Here is a 15,940-nt window from a genome sequence, read left to right as displayed (position 1 = left end):
CTCTTCCGCCAGGCGTCCCTGAGGTCTCGGTGGTTTCTATTTCCGGGTGCGGCTTCTGTCATAAAGCGGAGACCTCCCTTCAAACGTGGCGTCGTGGGTTCTTTGCGCCTCGCGTGGGGTCAGCGAGCAAGGACGGGCGCGGGCGGGGATACTCAAAGCCAACAGCTGGAGCTAGCCTTCATGTCCCGGGCTTACAGTGACACGACTGAATCCTTAAGAGTCGGCTGGCTTTTGAGCTCTCACGATTGGAGAGGAGGGGGTTTTCTGGTTCGCAGCTCGACAGGATCGCGTCCCCCACAGTCACGCTCTGCCCTGAGGTGCAGCATTTGACAAGTTACCCCCTCGCACATGCCACTTCCACCCAGATCCGAGTTAACTTTGTTATTAACCTTCTTGAGACTCCCCTCCGCCTCCAGAACAGGTCTTTTTTCCCCAGTTCATTTTTGCCCTTAAGATTGAGTTTCGAGTTTCAGATATTATGCAGAAAGTTTACCTTTAAGACTGAGCACGCATCTGATACCCTTCCTCCCGAAAAAGTTCATGCTCACGAGAGAGTTTGTGGGAAAAGTGAAAGCCAGTACACACAGGAAGCTATGGCTGAGCACGGGGCTCACATCACAACTGCTTCTGTAGCTGATGACCAGCCATCCATCTTTGAGGTGGTAGCACAGGACAGTTTAATGACAGCAGTGAGACCCGCTCTTCAGCATGTGGTCAAGGTAAGGTATTAATTCTTGGAAAGGTTTTAGGGACAACTGGGTAAAAACCAACGAATAATTTGTGCTTATTTGGTAGCCTAGCGTTTGAAATAGCCAATTTGCAAATAACTCGTATCCCATGACTTAAGAGTTATTGAGTCTGTGTTATGTGTAGAGACCTGTAGTGAATACCCAGCATTTCAGGGTCCAAAAGTGACTTAAGACAAAATGTGTAGACTTTAGAGGAAAAGGGGGAATGTAAATAGAAGGTGTAGAACTTGTGTAATGGAATGAATTTTACTTACTGCTTTATTTTGCTTTAGGTTCTTGCAGAATCAAATCCCACCCACTATGGCTTCTTGTGGAGGTGGTTTGATGAAATCTTTACTCTGCTAGATCTTCTGGTCCAGCAGCATTACCTGTCTAGAACCAGTGCCTCATTTTCTGAAAACTTTTATGGCTTAAAGAGAATTGTAATGGGGGACACTCACAAGTCTCAGAGACTGGCTAGCGCTGGTCTCCCAAAGAAGCAGCTTTGGAAATCAATTATGGTCCTGGTTCTTCTTCCCTATCTGAAAGTGAAGCTGGAGAAGCTGGTTTCTAGCCTGAGAGAAGAGGATGAATATTCTATTCATCCCCCTTCTTCCCGCTGGAAACGATTTTACAGAGCCTTCCTGGCAGCCTACCCATTTGTGAATATGGCCTGGGAAGGATGGTTTCTTGTACAACAACTTCGATACATCCTAGGAAAAGCTCAGCATCACTCACCACTGCTGAGGCTGGCTGGAGTTCGGCTAGGTCGACTGACAGTTCAGGATATACAAGCTCTGGAGCACAAACCAGCTAAGGCCAGCATGATGCAGCAGCCAGCCAGGAGGTAAGGCCTTAACATTTCCAAAAGATCTTTAGTTAGTAAATTCTAAAATCTTATCCCAGTTTTGTGAAATTCACCTGTTAACTTTGTGGTATTGCATAAAGTCACAGAAAAGCTATTCCTTGTGTCCATAAAATAAGGACTGTCATCTGGTAACCTTTATCATACTAGGTATACTTTAGTGCATACTTGCTATGTCCCAGGTTCTGTGCTAGGTGCTTTCTTTACATACATTATCTTAATCCTCAACACAACCCAATGAAGTAAATGTATTAGCTCACAGTTGAGGAAACTAAACCCAAGCAGTTAAGTACCTTGCCAAGGTCATGTAGCTACATAGCTAGAAGGTGGCAGAGCTGGGATTCAAGCCAAATCAATACAATTCTAAAGACTGTGCTCTGTGAGCCACTGCACCCAGCCTAAGACTGTGCTCTTAATCATGTTGTTGTGCTCCTTCTAGTTCATATTTATGTTCTCCTACAAGTTCAAATATATACATTCCTCAATACTGCTAAGTTTTTTGTTAAGTGAATTTTTTTTTTCTGGATCACTATCTTCCACTAAAAAAAGGGAGGAGATTTATATAATCAAATTCTCTACTGATTTCTCTTTCAAAACACAAAACCAAACCCTAATCATTTGTTACTAAAAACAAAGCTTAGCTCCTATGCCCCTAAAATACTGTAAGTTAGAAAGAATAATTTAGAATAGATCCTTAAGGAGATAGTCTACCAACCATTCAGTCCCAGTGATTCTGATCAAAAATGTAAGAACTGCATTTATGTTAGTCACTTTGTAATTATACCTAAATAAAGTTTCTCTCTTTGCCTCCTTGTTCTTTTCTCCCAACAGTGTTAGTGAGAAGATAAAGTCAGCTCTGAAGAAAGCTGTGGGGGGTGTTGCCTTATCCCTGTCTACTGGCCTTTCTGTGGGTGTATTCTTCTTGCAGTTCCTTGACTGGTGGTACTCATCTGAAAATCAAGAAACCATCAAGTCATTGACTGCCCTGCCTACTCCACCACCACCTGTACACCTAGACTATAACTCTGATTCTCCCCTCTTACCCAAAATGAAGACTGTGTGCCCACTGTGTCGTAAAACCCGGGTGAATGATACTGTTCTTGCCACCTCTGGCTATGTGTTTTGTTACCGCTGTGTGTTTCATTATGTGAGGAGTCACCAAGCTTGTCCCATCACAGGTTATCCAACAGAAGTACAACATCTGATTAAACTCTACTCCCCCGAGAACTGAAAAGGAATTGTGTCTTATCCTCACAACAAAAGTATTGCGCTATAATGCCACAGAGCTGGTTTCAGTATGGTACTGAGTTGACACTTCTCAGCCTCAATTCATAACTATATGAACTTTAAATGACTATATGGATTTCTTTAAAAGGATATGCCCATTTGATCCTAACCTTTTAGCCTGCTCTCCAGAACCCTACTTACAGTTGACCAAACTGCTTAAAGTAGAAGAATCAGGACTGGCAGGGGATATGAGGGCCAGTGTAGAGATTAAACAGAATAATGAGTACACAAGTTTTTGTCTATCCCTTTCCTTAAAATATAAGAAGTACAGAAGCTCTTGGGAAAAATAGACTACATAAAAAATAAAGTGAACAGTGAGTTGTTAGCAAGCCTTTTTAGAAAAGAAAGCATTTACTTGCCTGTCTGTAAGGTGGAAATTTCATCAGTTTGTAAACGATAAGAAATGTAGACCTGCTCTTGATAGAAATGCTTAGAAACACTTTGGGGGGGGAAAAAGCTCCTTCCATATACTGTGACCCATTTGGTAAGTGACATCTATAGTTTATCAGCTTTTAAGGATAAAAAAGGACATCTTAAAAGTTGGATATTTAGGATATTTAAGGATATTCCTGTATGAGCTCTCCATATCTTTCTTGAGAAACTGGTTAAAAAAGGAATAGGGGTTGAGTGTTACAAAGAGACTAGTCTGAAGATTCCTGTATAAAAGCAAAGCTAACAAGCAATGAAGATGTGAAGCAAAATACTAATCTAATTGTGTAAAGAAAGGATATTTTAATAAGTTCTTTCTGCTTGCTGCTAAGAGTTTGCTAAACTGTCATGAATTATTCTGGTTATTACTAAAGTTTCTATGAAACACTTAAGTAGATTTTAAGAATAAATGTTTCTGGAAAAGAACTTCCATGTTGTTATGATTTTGTAGAAATGTAAAGATTACTTGAGGTGTTTAAAATAATTTTTCATTCAGACTACTGTTGACTTTTTGAGGTGTTTTTATATTGATGTTTTGCCAATTCAGTTGTTGGAACAAAAATCCTCTGCTCCAACAATAAGAATTCAGCCTCATGCGAAATACCTTGCATCAACTTAAGAAACACTTAAGTTGCCTATGTAGAAGCATTTATGCCATTGGATTGGCAGGCTGGTGAAAACATGGTTTAAAAAAAAAATCATCACTAGAAGAGGAAGGATGAAAATGATTTTTGAGAGCCTCTGCTGACATAGGTGTTTTCCAATACTTTAACTCATTTTACCAATTCAAAGCACATTCTCTGATAGCACAGAGGTGATAAAGCTAAAACTTTAAATAGAATATCCCATGGATTTTAACATTAAGGCATTTATGATATTAGCTGAGACAATAAAAAAAATGTAAACTTTTATATGCCATAAGAAAAGTGTAATGGATTTTAAAATTCTCTTTAAACCTCAAAATTTTTACTAAAGCAAATATCATGGTTAAGTAAACATTTTTTATTTTTTATTTTTTTACTGAGACAGAGTCTCACTCTGTTGCCACGGCTTGAGTGCAGTGGCGTGATCTCAGCTCACTGCAACCTCCACCTCCTGGTTTCAAACAATTCTCTCACCTCAGTCTCCCAAGTAGCTGTGATTACAGGTGTGCGCCACCACACCCGGATGATTTTTGTATTTTTAGTAGAGGCAGGGTTTTGCCATGTTGGCCCGGCTGGTGTTGAACTCCTGACCTCAAGTGATCCGCCCGCCTTGGCCTCCCAAAGTGCTGGGATTACAGGCATGAGCCACCGTGCCCAGCCAATTAAATGTTTTAAATACAGTAATAAGTGAATAATAGAATTGAGCCAGATTCAAGATTGAAATGATGTAGTCCTCCGTGAAGAATTCAAAGCAAGATTTTTCATCTCAACCTAAGAAGGAAAACATGAGTATCAGTAATTCAAACGAACATAAAAGAAACACCTTAAACATGATAAAACCAGTGTCCAAACAGGATATAACACACCTGTGTGGAAAAACCACAACCAGAATCAGCTCAGAGAGAAGATTAAGAGATCATACCCTGGTCAAAGCCAACATTGAAGCAATGGCAATACCAGGTCAGACTACTTCACTCATCATCGCATTGCTGCATTTCATCTTGTATTACCTAAGAGCAACCCACTGCCCTAGTTTCACATCCAAGAAAACACAGGCTTACCTATGAGAAAAATAAAGCGTTCTATTCAGGTAAGTTTCAACCATGGGTTTCTAATTAATATTTCTTTTCTTTTTTTTTTTTTTAAAGACAGGGTCTTACTCTGTCACCCAGGCTGGAGTGCAACGGCCTGATCATGGCTCATTGCAGTCTCAACCTCCCCAGGCTCAGGTGATCATCCCACCTTAGCCTCCCAAGTAGCTGGGCCTACAGTCACAGGCCACCACACGTGGCTAATTTTTGTACTTTTTGTAGAGACAGGGTTTTACCATGTTGGCCAGGCTGTTCTCAAACTCCTGGACTCAAGCAATCCACCCTCTTCAGCCTCCCAAAGTGCTTGGATTACAGGCGTGAGCCACCATGCCTGACTTGTTTTCAATTAATATTTATTTTTATTTTTTATTTTGAGACAAGGTTTCACTCTGTCAACCAGGCTGGAGTGCAGTGGTGCGATCATGGCTCACTGTAGTCTCAAACTCCTGGGCTCAGGCGATCCTCCCAGGTGGCTAGGATTACAGGTGCACGTCACCACCCCTGGCAAAGTCTTTTTCAATTTTTTGTAGAGACAGGGTCTTGGTATGTTTCCCAGGCTGTTTTCAAACTCCTGGCTTCAAGTGATCCTCCCACCTTGGCCTCCCAAAACCCTGGGATCACAGGCTTGAGCCTATAAGCCTACCCTTAGCCTAGTTCAAAAGCAAAAGCTTTAGAAAATATATTTTCTTTTCTTTTTTTAAAATTTATGTCCTTTTTGTAGAGACAGGGTCTTGCCCTGTCACCTAACCTGGAGTGCAGTGGCATGATCATGGCTCACTGTGGCCTCAAACTGCTTGGGCTCAAGCTATCCTCCCACCCCAGCCTTCTGAGTAGCTGACATCTTAGGTGAGCACCACCACACCCAGGTAATTAAAAAAAAAAATGTTTGTAGAGACAGGGTCTTGCTATGTTGCCCAGGCTGGTCTCAAACTGCTGGGCTTAAGTGATCCTCCCTCTTTGGCCTTCCAAAATGCTAGATTACAGGTGTAAGCCACTGTACCTGATCTAGAAAAGATTTTTTTTTTTTTTTTTGAGACGGAGTCTCACTGTTTCCCAGGCTGGAGTGCAGTGGCACAATCTTGGCTCACTGCGGCCTCTGCCTCCTGGGCTCAAGCAATTCTCCTGCCTCAGCCTCCCGAATAGCAGGGACTACAGGCATGTGCCACTACGCCCAGCTAATTTTTGTATTTTTAGTAGAGACAGGGTTTCACCATGTTGGCCAGGCTGGTCTTGAACTCCTGACCTCAAGTGATCTGCCAGCCTTGGCCTCCCAAAGTGCTGGAATTACAGGCATGAGCCACTACACCCGGCCTAGAAAAGATTTTCTACTAAATTTCTTTATAAATTCCAGTTCATTTAATATGCAATTTGATTTATAATTCTTCTGCCAACAAAGATTAAAATTACAGTCATAAAAGTTTTTAAACCAGAATCTTCTTTTTTTTTGTTTTTCCTGAGACAGAGTCTCACTCTGTCGCCCAGACTGAAGTGCAATGGCCCGATCTCGGCTCACTGCAAGCTCCACCTCCCGGGTTCACGCCATTCTCCTGCCTCAGCCTCCTGAGTAGCTGGGACTACTGGCACCCACCATCATGCCCGGCTAATTTTTTTTGTAATTTTAGTGGAGACGGGGTTTCACTGTGTTAGCCAGGATGGTCTCGATCTCCTGACCTCGTGATCCGCCCGCCTCGACCTCCCAAAGTGCTGGGATTACAGGCGTGAGCCACCGCGCCTGGCTAAACCAGAATCTTCTATCTGAGGAGTCGAAGAACCCAGAGAGGCTATGATTTGCCAAAGATCCATAGGAGATTAACTGCAGAGCTAGAAAGAGAACTTGAGGTATGATTACCAGATTTATAGTTTTTCAGTAACAACTAAATAAAAGGTTCAATTTCATTTCTCTTTAGGGTCCTACCTTTAGATTTACTAATGAGGAAGGACATGGAAGATAAAGAAAGCAAGGTGAAGCATGGGTAATTCACAATCTGAAAAATCAATTTGTGAATGAAAAAGGTGACCTCCACTCCACTCCCTCACTCTGTCGCCCAGGCTAGAGTGCAGTGGTGCAATCTTGGCTCACTGCAACCTCTGCCTCCTGGGTTCAAGTGATTCTCCTGCCTCAGCCTCCCAAGTAGCTGAGACTGCAGGTGAGCACCACCATGCCTAGCTAATTTTTGTATTTTTTAAGTAGAGTTGGGCTTTCACCCTATTGGCCAGGCTGGTCTTGAACTCCTGACCTCGTGATCTGCCTGCCTCAGCCTCCCAAAGTGCTGGAATTATGAGCGTGAGCCACCACGCCTGGCCTCTTTATTTTATTTTTTGAGACAGATTCTCACTTTGTCACCCAGGCTGGAATGCAGTGGTGCTATCTCAGCTCACTTTTGCCTCTGCCTCCCGGGTTCAAGCAGTCCTACTTCAGCCTCCCAGGTAGCTGGGATTACAGGCATGCACAACCAGGCCTAACTAATTTTTGTATTTTCAGTAGAAATGGGGTTTTGCCATGTTGGCCAGGCTGGTCTTGAACTCCTCACCTCAAGTGATCTGCCCACCTCAGCATCCCAAAGTGCTGGGATTACAAGCGTGAGCCACCCCACCTGGCCTCTCCAGACTTTCAAAATGATATTGTCAGTATCTAAAAATCTTGGGGCCACCATATACTGCCTTCAGCCGTCTCTCAACATCCATAGACTGATATTCCCTAGTTAAAACTGATAGCTGTTGGTCTGTGTTCACCATTCAGCAACTAAGCTCCATAAAGAGGAAAAACTAGGTTGGGCACAGTGGTTCGCACCTGTAATCCCAGCACTTTGGGAGGCTGAGGCAGGCAGGTCACCTGAGGCCAGGAGTTCCAGACCAGCCTGTTCAATGTGGCGAAACCCCATCTCTATTAAAAATACAAAAATTAGCTGGGCATGGTGGTGGACGCCTGTAATCTCAGCTACTTGGGAGGCTGAGGCACAAGAATCACTTGAACCAGGGAGGCAGAGGTTGCACTGAGTCGAGACTGTACCACTGCATTCCAGCCTGGGCGATAGACTGAATCTCTGTCTCAAAAGAGGGAAAGTAACTTACGAAGTGCCTGTTACACAAGGGTTATGCTTGACCTTTTAACTTATCATCTACAGGTGAAATGAGTACACATTAGAAATAAGAGACCGGGCGCGGTGGCTCATGCCTGTAATCCCAGCACTTTGGGAGGCCAAGGCGGGTGAATCACCTGAGGTCAGGAGTTCGAGACCAGCCTGGCCAACATGGTGAAACCTGTCTCTACTAAAAGTACAAAAGTTAGCAGGTGCCTGTAATGCCAGCTACTCAGGAGGCAGGACAATAGCTTGAACCTGGGAGGCGGAGGTTGCAGTGAGCTGAGATTGCACCACTGCACTCCAGCCTGGGCGACAAGAGCGAGACCCTGTCTCAAAAAAAAAAAAAAAAAAAAAAGAAAGAAATAAGAAAACAGAGGCTGAGAGAGCTTAATAATTTAAATAAATCTGCCAGAAATAATGAAACTTGTGAGCAAAGTCAAGCTCTGAACCAATGAGTGCTTGACTCTAAAACCCACGTTCCTTTTGGCAGACAATACTGCTATCTCAATGGGCCTCCTGCCTCCAGTTTCTCTCCCATCCAATGTACTTTGAATCTTACAAACATACTAACCCTTATATATGGAGGTATGATTAAGTCATTACTCACTACTCACAAGCATTCAATTGCTCCCCATAGTCTAGGAAATAAAGTCCCACGACTTTGTTTAGCAATCAAGATGTTTCAAAACAGACCCAAATTTATCCTTAAATACACCATAAATAAAGCAAACATGTCTTTTGTTTGTTTGTTTTTCTGAGATAGAGTCTCGCTCTGTCACCCAGGCTGGAGTGCAGTGGTGCAATCTCGGTTCACTGCAACCTCCGCCTCCTGGGTTCAAGCGATTCTCCTGCCTCAGCTTCCAAAGTAGCTGGGATAACAGGCATAAGCCACCATGCCCAACTAATTTTTGTATTTTTAGTAGAGACGGGGTTTTGCCATGTTGGCCAGGCTGGTCTTACCTGACCTCAAGTGATCCACCTGCCTTGGCCTCCCAGGTGCTGGGATTACAGGCATGAGCCACCGCACCTGGCCTTCAAACATATCTTACAGTCTAATCAACCCAGATTTTCCTTAGTCCTCATATTGGCTCTATTTGACCTTATGCCCTCCATCTGCAAAGTCTTTTCCCCTCTGTAGAAATCCTTTCTATACTTCAAAATCCTATCCCTGCAGTTTGCAACCCTCCAAAATGCCATCTTTTGCATGAAGCCTTTTTTCATCAATCCAACAGGAGGTACCTGTCCTCCTTCTGAATTATGAAAGCACGTTAATATCTGTTTTCTGGTACCTATTTCACTTTGTATTTTAAGATCCAGACAGCCAGCCTACCATGTAATTCAAGATCTTTACAAGTCTAATCCCTCCCTATCTGCTCCATCGTCAGCTGGGCAAACCTCCCATGTGCTCCAGCCACATGATGGCAGGTACGCCTTCCTAGTTCCTGGAGTGCCTTCTCCACCCCTTTCGATGGGGAGAAAACCTAAGTATACTTTTTTTTTTTTTTTTTAAGATTTTTAACATTTATTTGGATTCTTAGTTTGTGGGAAAAGAATAAGATAGTCACATCTAGATTGTTACATAGTTCAAGCTTTTTAAGGGGGATATTTAAACATAGAGTATATAACTTTAAAATGCTGTATAGTTACCATAAAATAACAGCAACGAGAAACTAGCACTGTTCTACCTGTCTTCTCCCCACAACCCAGGTGTGGGGAGATTTGCCTTATCACTCAAAAAACGAGTGAAGAGTAATCATCCCAAGTTTAGGTTGAAGGGGGTGAGATGACAGCCAGAGATTAAAAGCTCACATATCCATAAGCAAGGTCCCAGTCAGGCATCTGGAACGGCAAAGGGACGGCTCTGTGCTGACTGAGTAAAAGGCGCTTTCGTGGAGGGATAAATACCCACCCTAAGTATACTTTTTAAACTTCACTCAAGACCGGGCGCGGTGGCTTTCGCCTGTGATCCCAGCACTTTGGGAGGCCGAGGCGGGTGGATCACGAGGTCAGGAGTTCAAGACCAGCCTGGCCAACATAGTGAAACCCCATCTCTACTAAAGATACAAAAATTAGCCGGGCATGGTGGTGTGCGCCTGTAATCCCAGCTACTTGGAAGGCTGAGGCAGAGAACTGCTTGAACCTGGGAGGCGAAGGTTGCAGTGAGCCGAGATCGCGCCACTGCACTCCAACCTGGGAGACAGAGCGAGACTCCCGTCTCAAAAAAAACAAAAAACAAAACAAAAATAAGCTTTACTCAAATATCACTTTCCGTTAAATGTCCCTAATTACTTCAATCATCCCCCCTTCTCTCACAGCACTTTCTTCAACCACAGCACGCATCACAGGCCAACTACTCACCAGTTCACGTTTTCCGCCCTCACTCCCACTTGCCCAATCACAGAGTTCCTAAAGAACCAGGACTATGTTCTACTGGCCTTTGTAGCCACTGCACTCGGAATGGTGCCTAGTACACAGGAATGAGCGACTGTTCCTACTAAACCCTAAGCTCCTAGATTATAAAAGCATGAACACGTTATAAATCCGACTTACCTCCAACATTTCACGTAGGTAAAGACCATACCTCAAGCACCTCCAAGCCCTCATTCTCCCAGCCTCTACCTCATGGCGCTCTGCACAGCCATCTGCGCACAACCAGTGCTTACACACAGGAGGCCCTCAAAATAATACTAAAAATCTAAGGTCCAAATCTCACGAACTCCCGGGAAGACAGAGTAAGGCCAGAGCCAAGGCTTGAACCAAACACCCAGGCAGGGGTCTGCACCCCGCTTTTTTAACTCGTAAAACTCCTACGACCTGGACTGTCTCAGGAAGCCTGTTCTGGCCTGAGGAGGATGAAGGTAGCCAAGCTCTCCAGATTTCAGTCCCAGGTCAAACATGTTTCCCGCGTCCCTCTCCTCTGCTTCTCCGCCCGGCTCCGGTCTTACAGCCTAGCGTGGCTCTCGCCGAACAACCAATCCCACGGCGGACATCGGGTCACGTGGGCGACCCTGAGGCGTGGCTGGTGCAAGGAGCAGCCAATCGAAGGTCGAGGCGAACGTCAGGGGTGGAGTGAAAGCGATGGCTGACGCATCTTTTTCGTCGTCTCTTTGCGTCGCTATTTCTACCCTGAGAGTTAAGCCAATCGCTTTCCAAGTTCTGAGCAATTCTCTCCCGCCCCCTCCACAATTCTCCGCCCTCGGCAGTCGGGGCCACTGTTAGGCAGAGTGATTTCGCCAGTACCCTGTTTCGTAACTGGGAATGAGCATCTGAGGCAGGATTATAGTAGTGTGTGTGTGCCCTGGGATTGCGGGAAGAAATGGTTTTGGGTGTTTTGTTTTGTTTTGTTTTGTTTTGTTTTGTTTTGTTTTGAGACAGGGTCTCACTCGAGTCGCCCAGGCTGGAGTGCAGTGGCGCGATCTCCTCTCACTGTCACCTCCGCCTCCCAGGCTCAAGCGATTCTCCTACTTCAGCCCTACGAGTAGCTTGGATTACAGACAGGCGTCACCACTCCCGGCTAGTTTTCTTTCTTTTTTTTTTTTCCGAGATGGAGTTTCTCTCTGTCGCCCAGGCTGCAGTGTAGTGGCACGATCTCGGCTCACTGCAACCTCCCTCTCACAGGTTCAAGCGATTCTCGTGCCTCAGCCTCCCAAGTAGCTGGGATTACAGGCACCCACCATCATGCCCGGCTAATTTTTGTACTTTTGTAGAGACAGAGTTTCACCGTGTTGGCCAGGCTGGTCTTGAACTCCTGACCTCAGGTGATCCGCCCGCCTCGGCCTCCCAAAATTCTGGGATTACAGGCGTGAGCCACCGCGCCCGGCCTCAACTGTATTTAGATTGGTGGGGGGCAGAGAGTGAAAGCTATTGCAATGGTCCAAGTGAGAGCTAATAGGAGCTTAAATTAGACCGGCAGTGGAAATAGAGGAGTGGCATATGAAAGGCGAATGAAGATTGTGATGAATGTTAGATAGGGATGGGTAGAAGGACACGAAGAAATAAAATGGAGAGTCTTCAGTACCAGACCGACTCTAGGCCTCTTTCGTTCGTTAAGGATTGGAGAGATTAGACAGTGAAGACAATGTGCCTTTGCGTGTGCTATTTCTTCTACCTGGTTTATCTTTCTCCCATTTATCTCCCTTTCTCTCAACCTGTTGCCTTCTTTCTTTTTTTTTGAAATGAAAGGTCTCACATATTTTTTACTGAACCCAGCCAACCAACACGTTCATAACAGATTCAGAGAGTAAAAATATATTCCCAATAAAAATATTCAACTCCCCAGATAGTGGTGACATTTTCAGCTTGATATGGTAATGTGATTGTGACCGTCAGACAGCATAAATATATGTGCCATTTCATGTGCAATTCCTTATAGACCCAGCTTGGTTCTTCTCCAATGTCTCCTTTTGGAGTTTTACCTGATTTTATTATCGATTTTCATCCAAATCCACTGGAGAATGGGACGATTTTGCTTTTGTTTTTTTTTGCCAGGAATCACTTAATCCTGAAAGTCTTGTGAGAAGACATGGCAAGAAGCAGAGTCAAGCACACACCATGATGGCAGAGAAAGGAAGAGAGGGGCCAACCTGTTGCTTTCTTACTTACAGGTTCCAGCCCACAAATCATCTCATTTAGGAAATCTTTTCTGATGCTCACTCATAGTTATTGTCACTCCTAGAACACCTAGAGAACACTGCTCATACATTGCAAACTCTCCAGAGTGGCACTGGGGTGTAGTGGTCATGTATGTGGACTATTTTGGCAAGTAACTTGAATTCTTTGTTCTTCAGTATCACTATTTGTAAAAAGGAGGATAATAATAACATCTACCTGACAGAACTGTTACAAGATCAATGACAACAATGCCTAATACATAGAGTGCTCAGTCAATGTTATCGTATATGTTGTACTGTCATGAGTTGCTTAGTACATGGTTTCCCTCTTTAGGTTGTGAATGATCTCAGCTCAGCTTACTGCAACCTCCGCCTCCTGGGCTCAAGTGATTCTCCTTGCTCAGCCTCCCAAATAGCTGGGATTACAGCGTGCACTACCACACTACCACACCGGGCTGATTCTTACATTTTTAGTAGAGATGGGGTTTCGCCATGTTGGCCAGGCTGGTCTCGAACTCTTGACCTCAAGTGATCCACCCACCCACCTTGGCCTCCCAAAGTGCTGGGATTACAGTCGTGAGCCACCGAGCCCAGCCGGGATGTGTGTCTTATTCTTCCAGCTAATGCTAAGGCTATGTGGCAGGATGAGAGTAATTGGGCTTTGGATTCAGATAGATCAGTGTTCAACTCTCAGCTCTGCTACTTACTAGATGTGTAACTTTGAGCTTTACCACAATGAACTCAGTTTTTTTCATTTATGTAATGTGAAATAATGCATGTCTTGCAAGTTATTCTGAGGATTATATTTGAGAATGAAAGTTGCATATTTGGCTCAAGGAAGGCAAGCTTTTATTTTGATGGGTAGCCCTAAATTGTAGCACCATGTTTAGAACATTGTAAGTGCTCAACAATTGGTTATCATTATTATTATTTGAGACAGAGTCTTGCTGTGTCACCCAGACTAGAATGTAGTGGTGCAATCTCGACTCACTGCAACCTCCGCCTCCTGGGTTCAAGCAATTCTCATGCCTCAGCCTCCCAAGTAGCTGGGATTACAAGCGCGTGCCACCATGCCCCGCTAATGTTTGTATTTTTAGTAGAGATGAGATTTCACCATGTTGGTTAGGCTGGTCTTGAACTCCTGACCTCAAGTGATCTGCCTGCCTTGGCCTCCCAAAGTGTGGGATTACAGGCGTGAGCCACTGTGCTAAGCCAACAATTGATTATTGAATGAAAATGACAGTACATGCCGGGCACCATATGCTGCAAAGAGCACATGACAATACACATTTACTCTTTATGTATATCATCTCACTTCATTCTGACAAATATTCTGTGGAGGAGGCTCTGTTATTATTTCCAGTTTACACAGAAGAAATCAGAGGCTTAGGTTAGTTTAACAAAGTTCTCATAGCTAGAATGTGGCAGAGCTGGGATTTGAACACCTTAGGCACCCCAAAATAGCTGATTGAATGAAAGAATGAATGAAAGTGAGGAAACTTACACAGAGTCAGGTAGTGGCATAATGGAGCCCTTGGTCACTATTCTATTTATACTCTTTGGATCATCTCTATGAAAGAACTGAGGTGAGATGGAGGCACCTGCGGGTAAAGAGACCAACTTTTCCCCTTTAGTTGCTATTTGACAGTTTATGTCTGATGAACATGCAGGCTTGTGTCTGGTGAACATAAGTACAACTGTTGATAAACAGAAATGCTTAGTGAATAAACACATCTTAAATAAATTTGGGGTTCTTGTTCTTAGCAATCATCAATAGCATGGCCAGATGAATTTTCCTGAGACAGGAAAAAGCATGATCTAAGTTACTAATTTCAAATTGCTTTGTATCAGGAACATTTGCTTGGGAGCTATCAAAGCCAAGATGTGAAGTCCTCCCTGGCCTGACAACCTAACTATTCATAACCAAGGGACTTGACTAAGGAGCTTTGAAGAAGGAAAAGAAGTTCCCATTGCTCATTTTCCACGTTATTCCCTGCTTCTCCTGATTTGATCCCCAGTACTACCCTGCAGAAGAACAAGGAGAAAACAGTAATCTAGTTCCTAGTTCTCCTGACCAAATGATGTTATTCCTCTTGACTGGGAAGAAAATGGGGAGATACTTATAAGACTTCTGATTTTGAAGGCTTTCAAGCAATCCAGGATCCCAGACTTGAAAGAGTGAAAGAATACAAGTCTTTGAATTAGACAGACCTAGTTTTGAATCTTCACTCTTCCACTCACTGGCCATATAGTCTCAGTTTTTGTGTGATGTGTAGTACTCCCAGCATTGTCTCTTGCATCTGGTAAGCATATTTTCAGTAAATGGTGGTCATTTTTAGCCTTTGAAATGTAAATAATATCAGAGGGATTTCAATATGAAAGTGAGGCTAAGAATTAAGGTAAACAGGAGAATTAAAAGTGAGACTGGATTCAGAAGTGACACGAATGAAAAATGAGTTAAATTCAAAGCTGAGAGCAGGCCTTTGGAGGTTTTTATGTTGCTGTGCGAATTATACATCATAGTACCCATTCTGACTCCTCTCCTGGAAACTCCATTTAGCCAAACATGTACAAGGAGTGATGCCAGCAGAGCAGAACTTTGTAGGGCAGTGGCCTCAGCTAACGACAATGACAAAAATAGGGATGTCCAGAGACTTATTTAAGGATGTCATTTCATCATAAACGAATTGAAGTAGAGACACAGAGTAGTTTGCTGGTTTGATTTAGAGGGAGAGAGGTATATTAGTATTCTGTGGCTGCTGTAACAAATCACCACAAATTTGGTGGCTTAAGACAACAGAAACGAGGCTGGGCGCGGTGGCTCACGCCTGTAATCCCAGCACTTTGGGAGGCCGAGGTGGGCAGATCATGAGGTTAGGAGATCGAGACCATCCTGGCTGACACGGTGAAACCCCATCTCTACTAAAAATACAAAAAATTAGCCAGGCGCGATGGCGGGCGCCTGGAGTCCCAGCTACTTGGGAGGCTGAGGCAGGAGAATGGCCTGAACCCGAGAGGCGGAGCTCACAGTGAGCCGAGATCACACCACTGCAGTCCAGCCTGGGCGAAAGAGTGAGACTCCATCTCAAAACAAAACAAAACAAAAAAACAACAGAAACGTATTGTTTTATGAAAGCTTATTTTAGGTTCAGGAGTACATGTGTAGGTTTATTATACGGGTAAACTCACATCACGGGGGTTTG

At 44.0% G+C, this 15,940-nt stretch overlaps 1 protein-coding gene and 1 non-coding gene across 2 annotated transcripts; one reads left to right on the top strand and one right to left on the bottom strand.

Annotated features, from left to right (window-relative positions):
• On the top strand, nucleotides 1-3,735 carry LOC105485128 (peroxisomal biogenesis factor 12). The gene is given in 4 exon segments (XM_011747328.3): nucleotides 1-262; nucleotides 265-719; nucleotides 1,022-1,575; nucleotides 2,425-3,735. Coding segments are annotated over 4 exon segments (1,491 nt in total). The 5' UTR covers nucleotides 1-180; the 3' UTR covers nucleotides 2,825-3,735.
• Nucleotides 3,736-4,845: 1,110 nt separating this feature from the next.
• On the bottom strand, nucleotides 4,846-4,940 carry LOC112427327 (Z30 small nucleolar RNA). The gene has a single exon (XR_003018833.1). It is a non-coding gene; the product is annotated as a Z30 small nucleolar RNA (small nucleolar RNA).
• Nucleotides 4,941-15,940: the final 11,000 nt, after the last annotated feature.

The sequence above is a fragment of the Macaca nemestrina genome, chromosome 17 (genome assembly GCF_043159975.1).
Source record: "Macaca nemestrina isolate mMacNem1 chromosome 17, mMacNem.hap1, whole genome shotgun sequence".
NCBI classification, from domain to species: Eukaryota; Metazoa; Chordata; class Mammalia; order Primates; family Cercopithecidae; genus Macaca; species Macaca nemestrina.
This window is presented reverse-complemented; position numbering and strand designations above follow the sequence as displayed.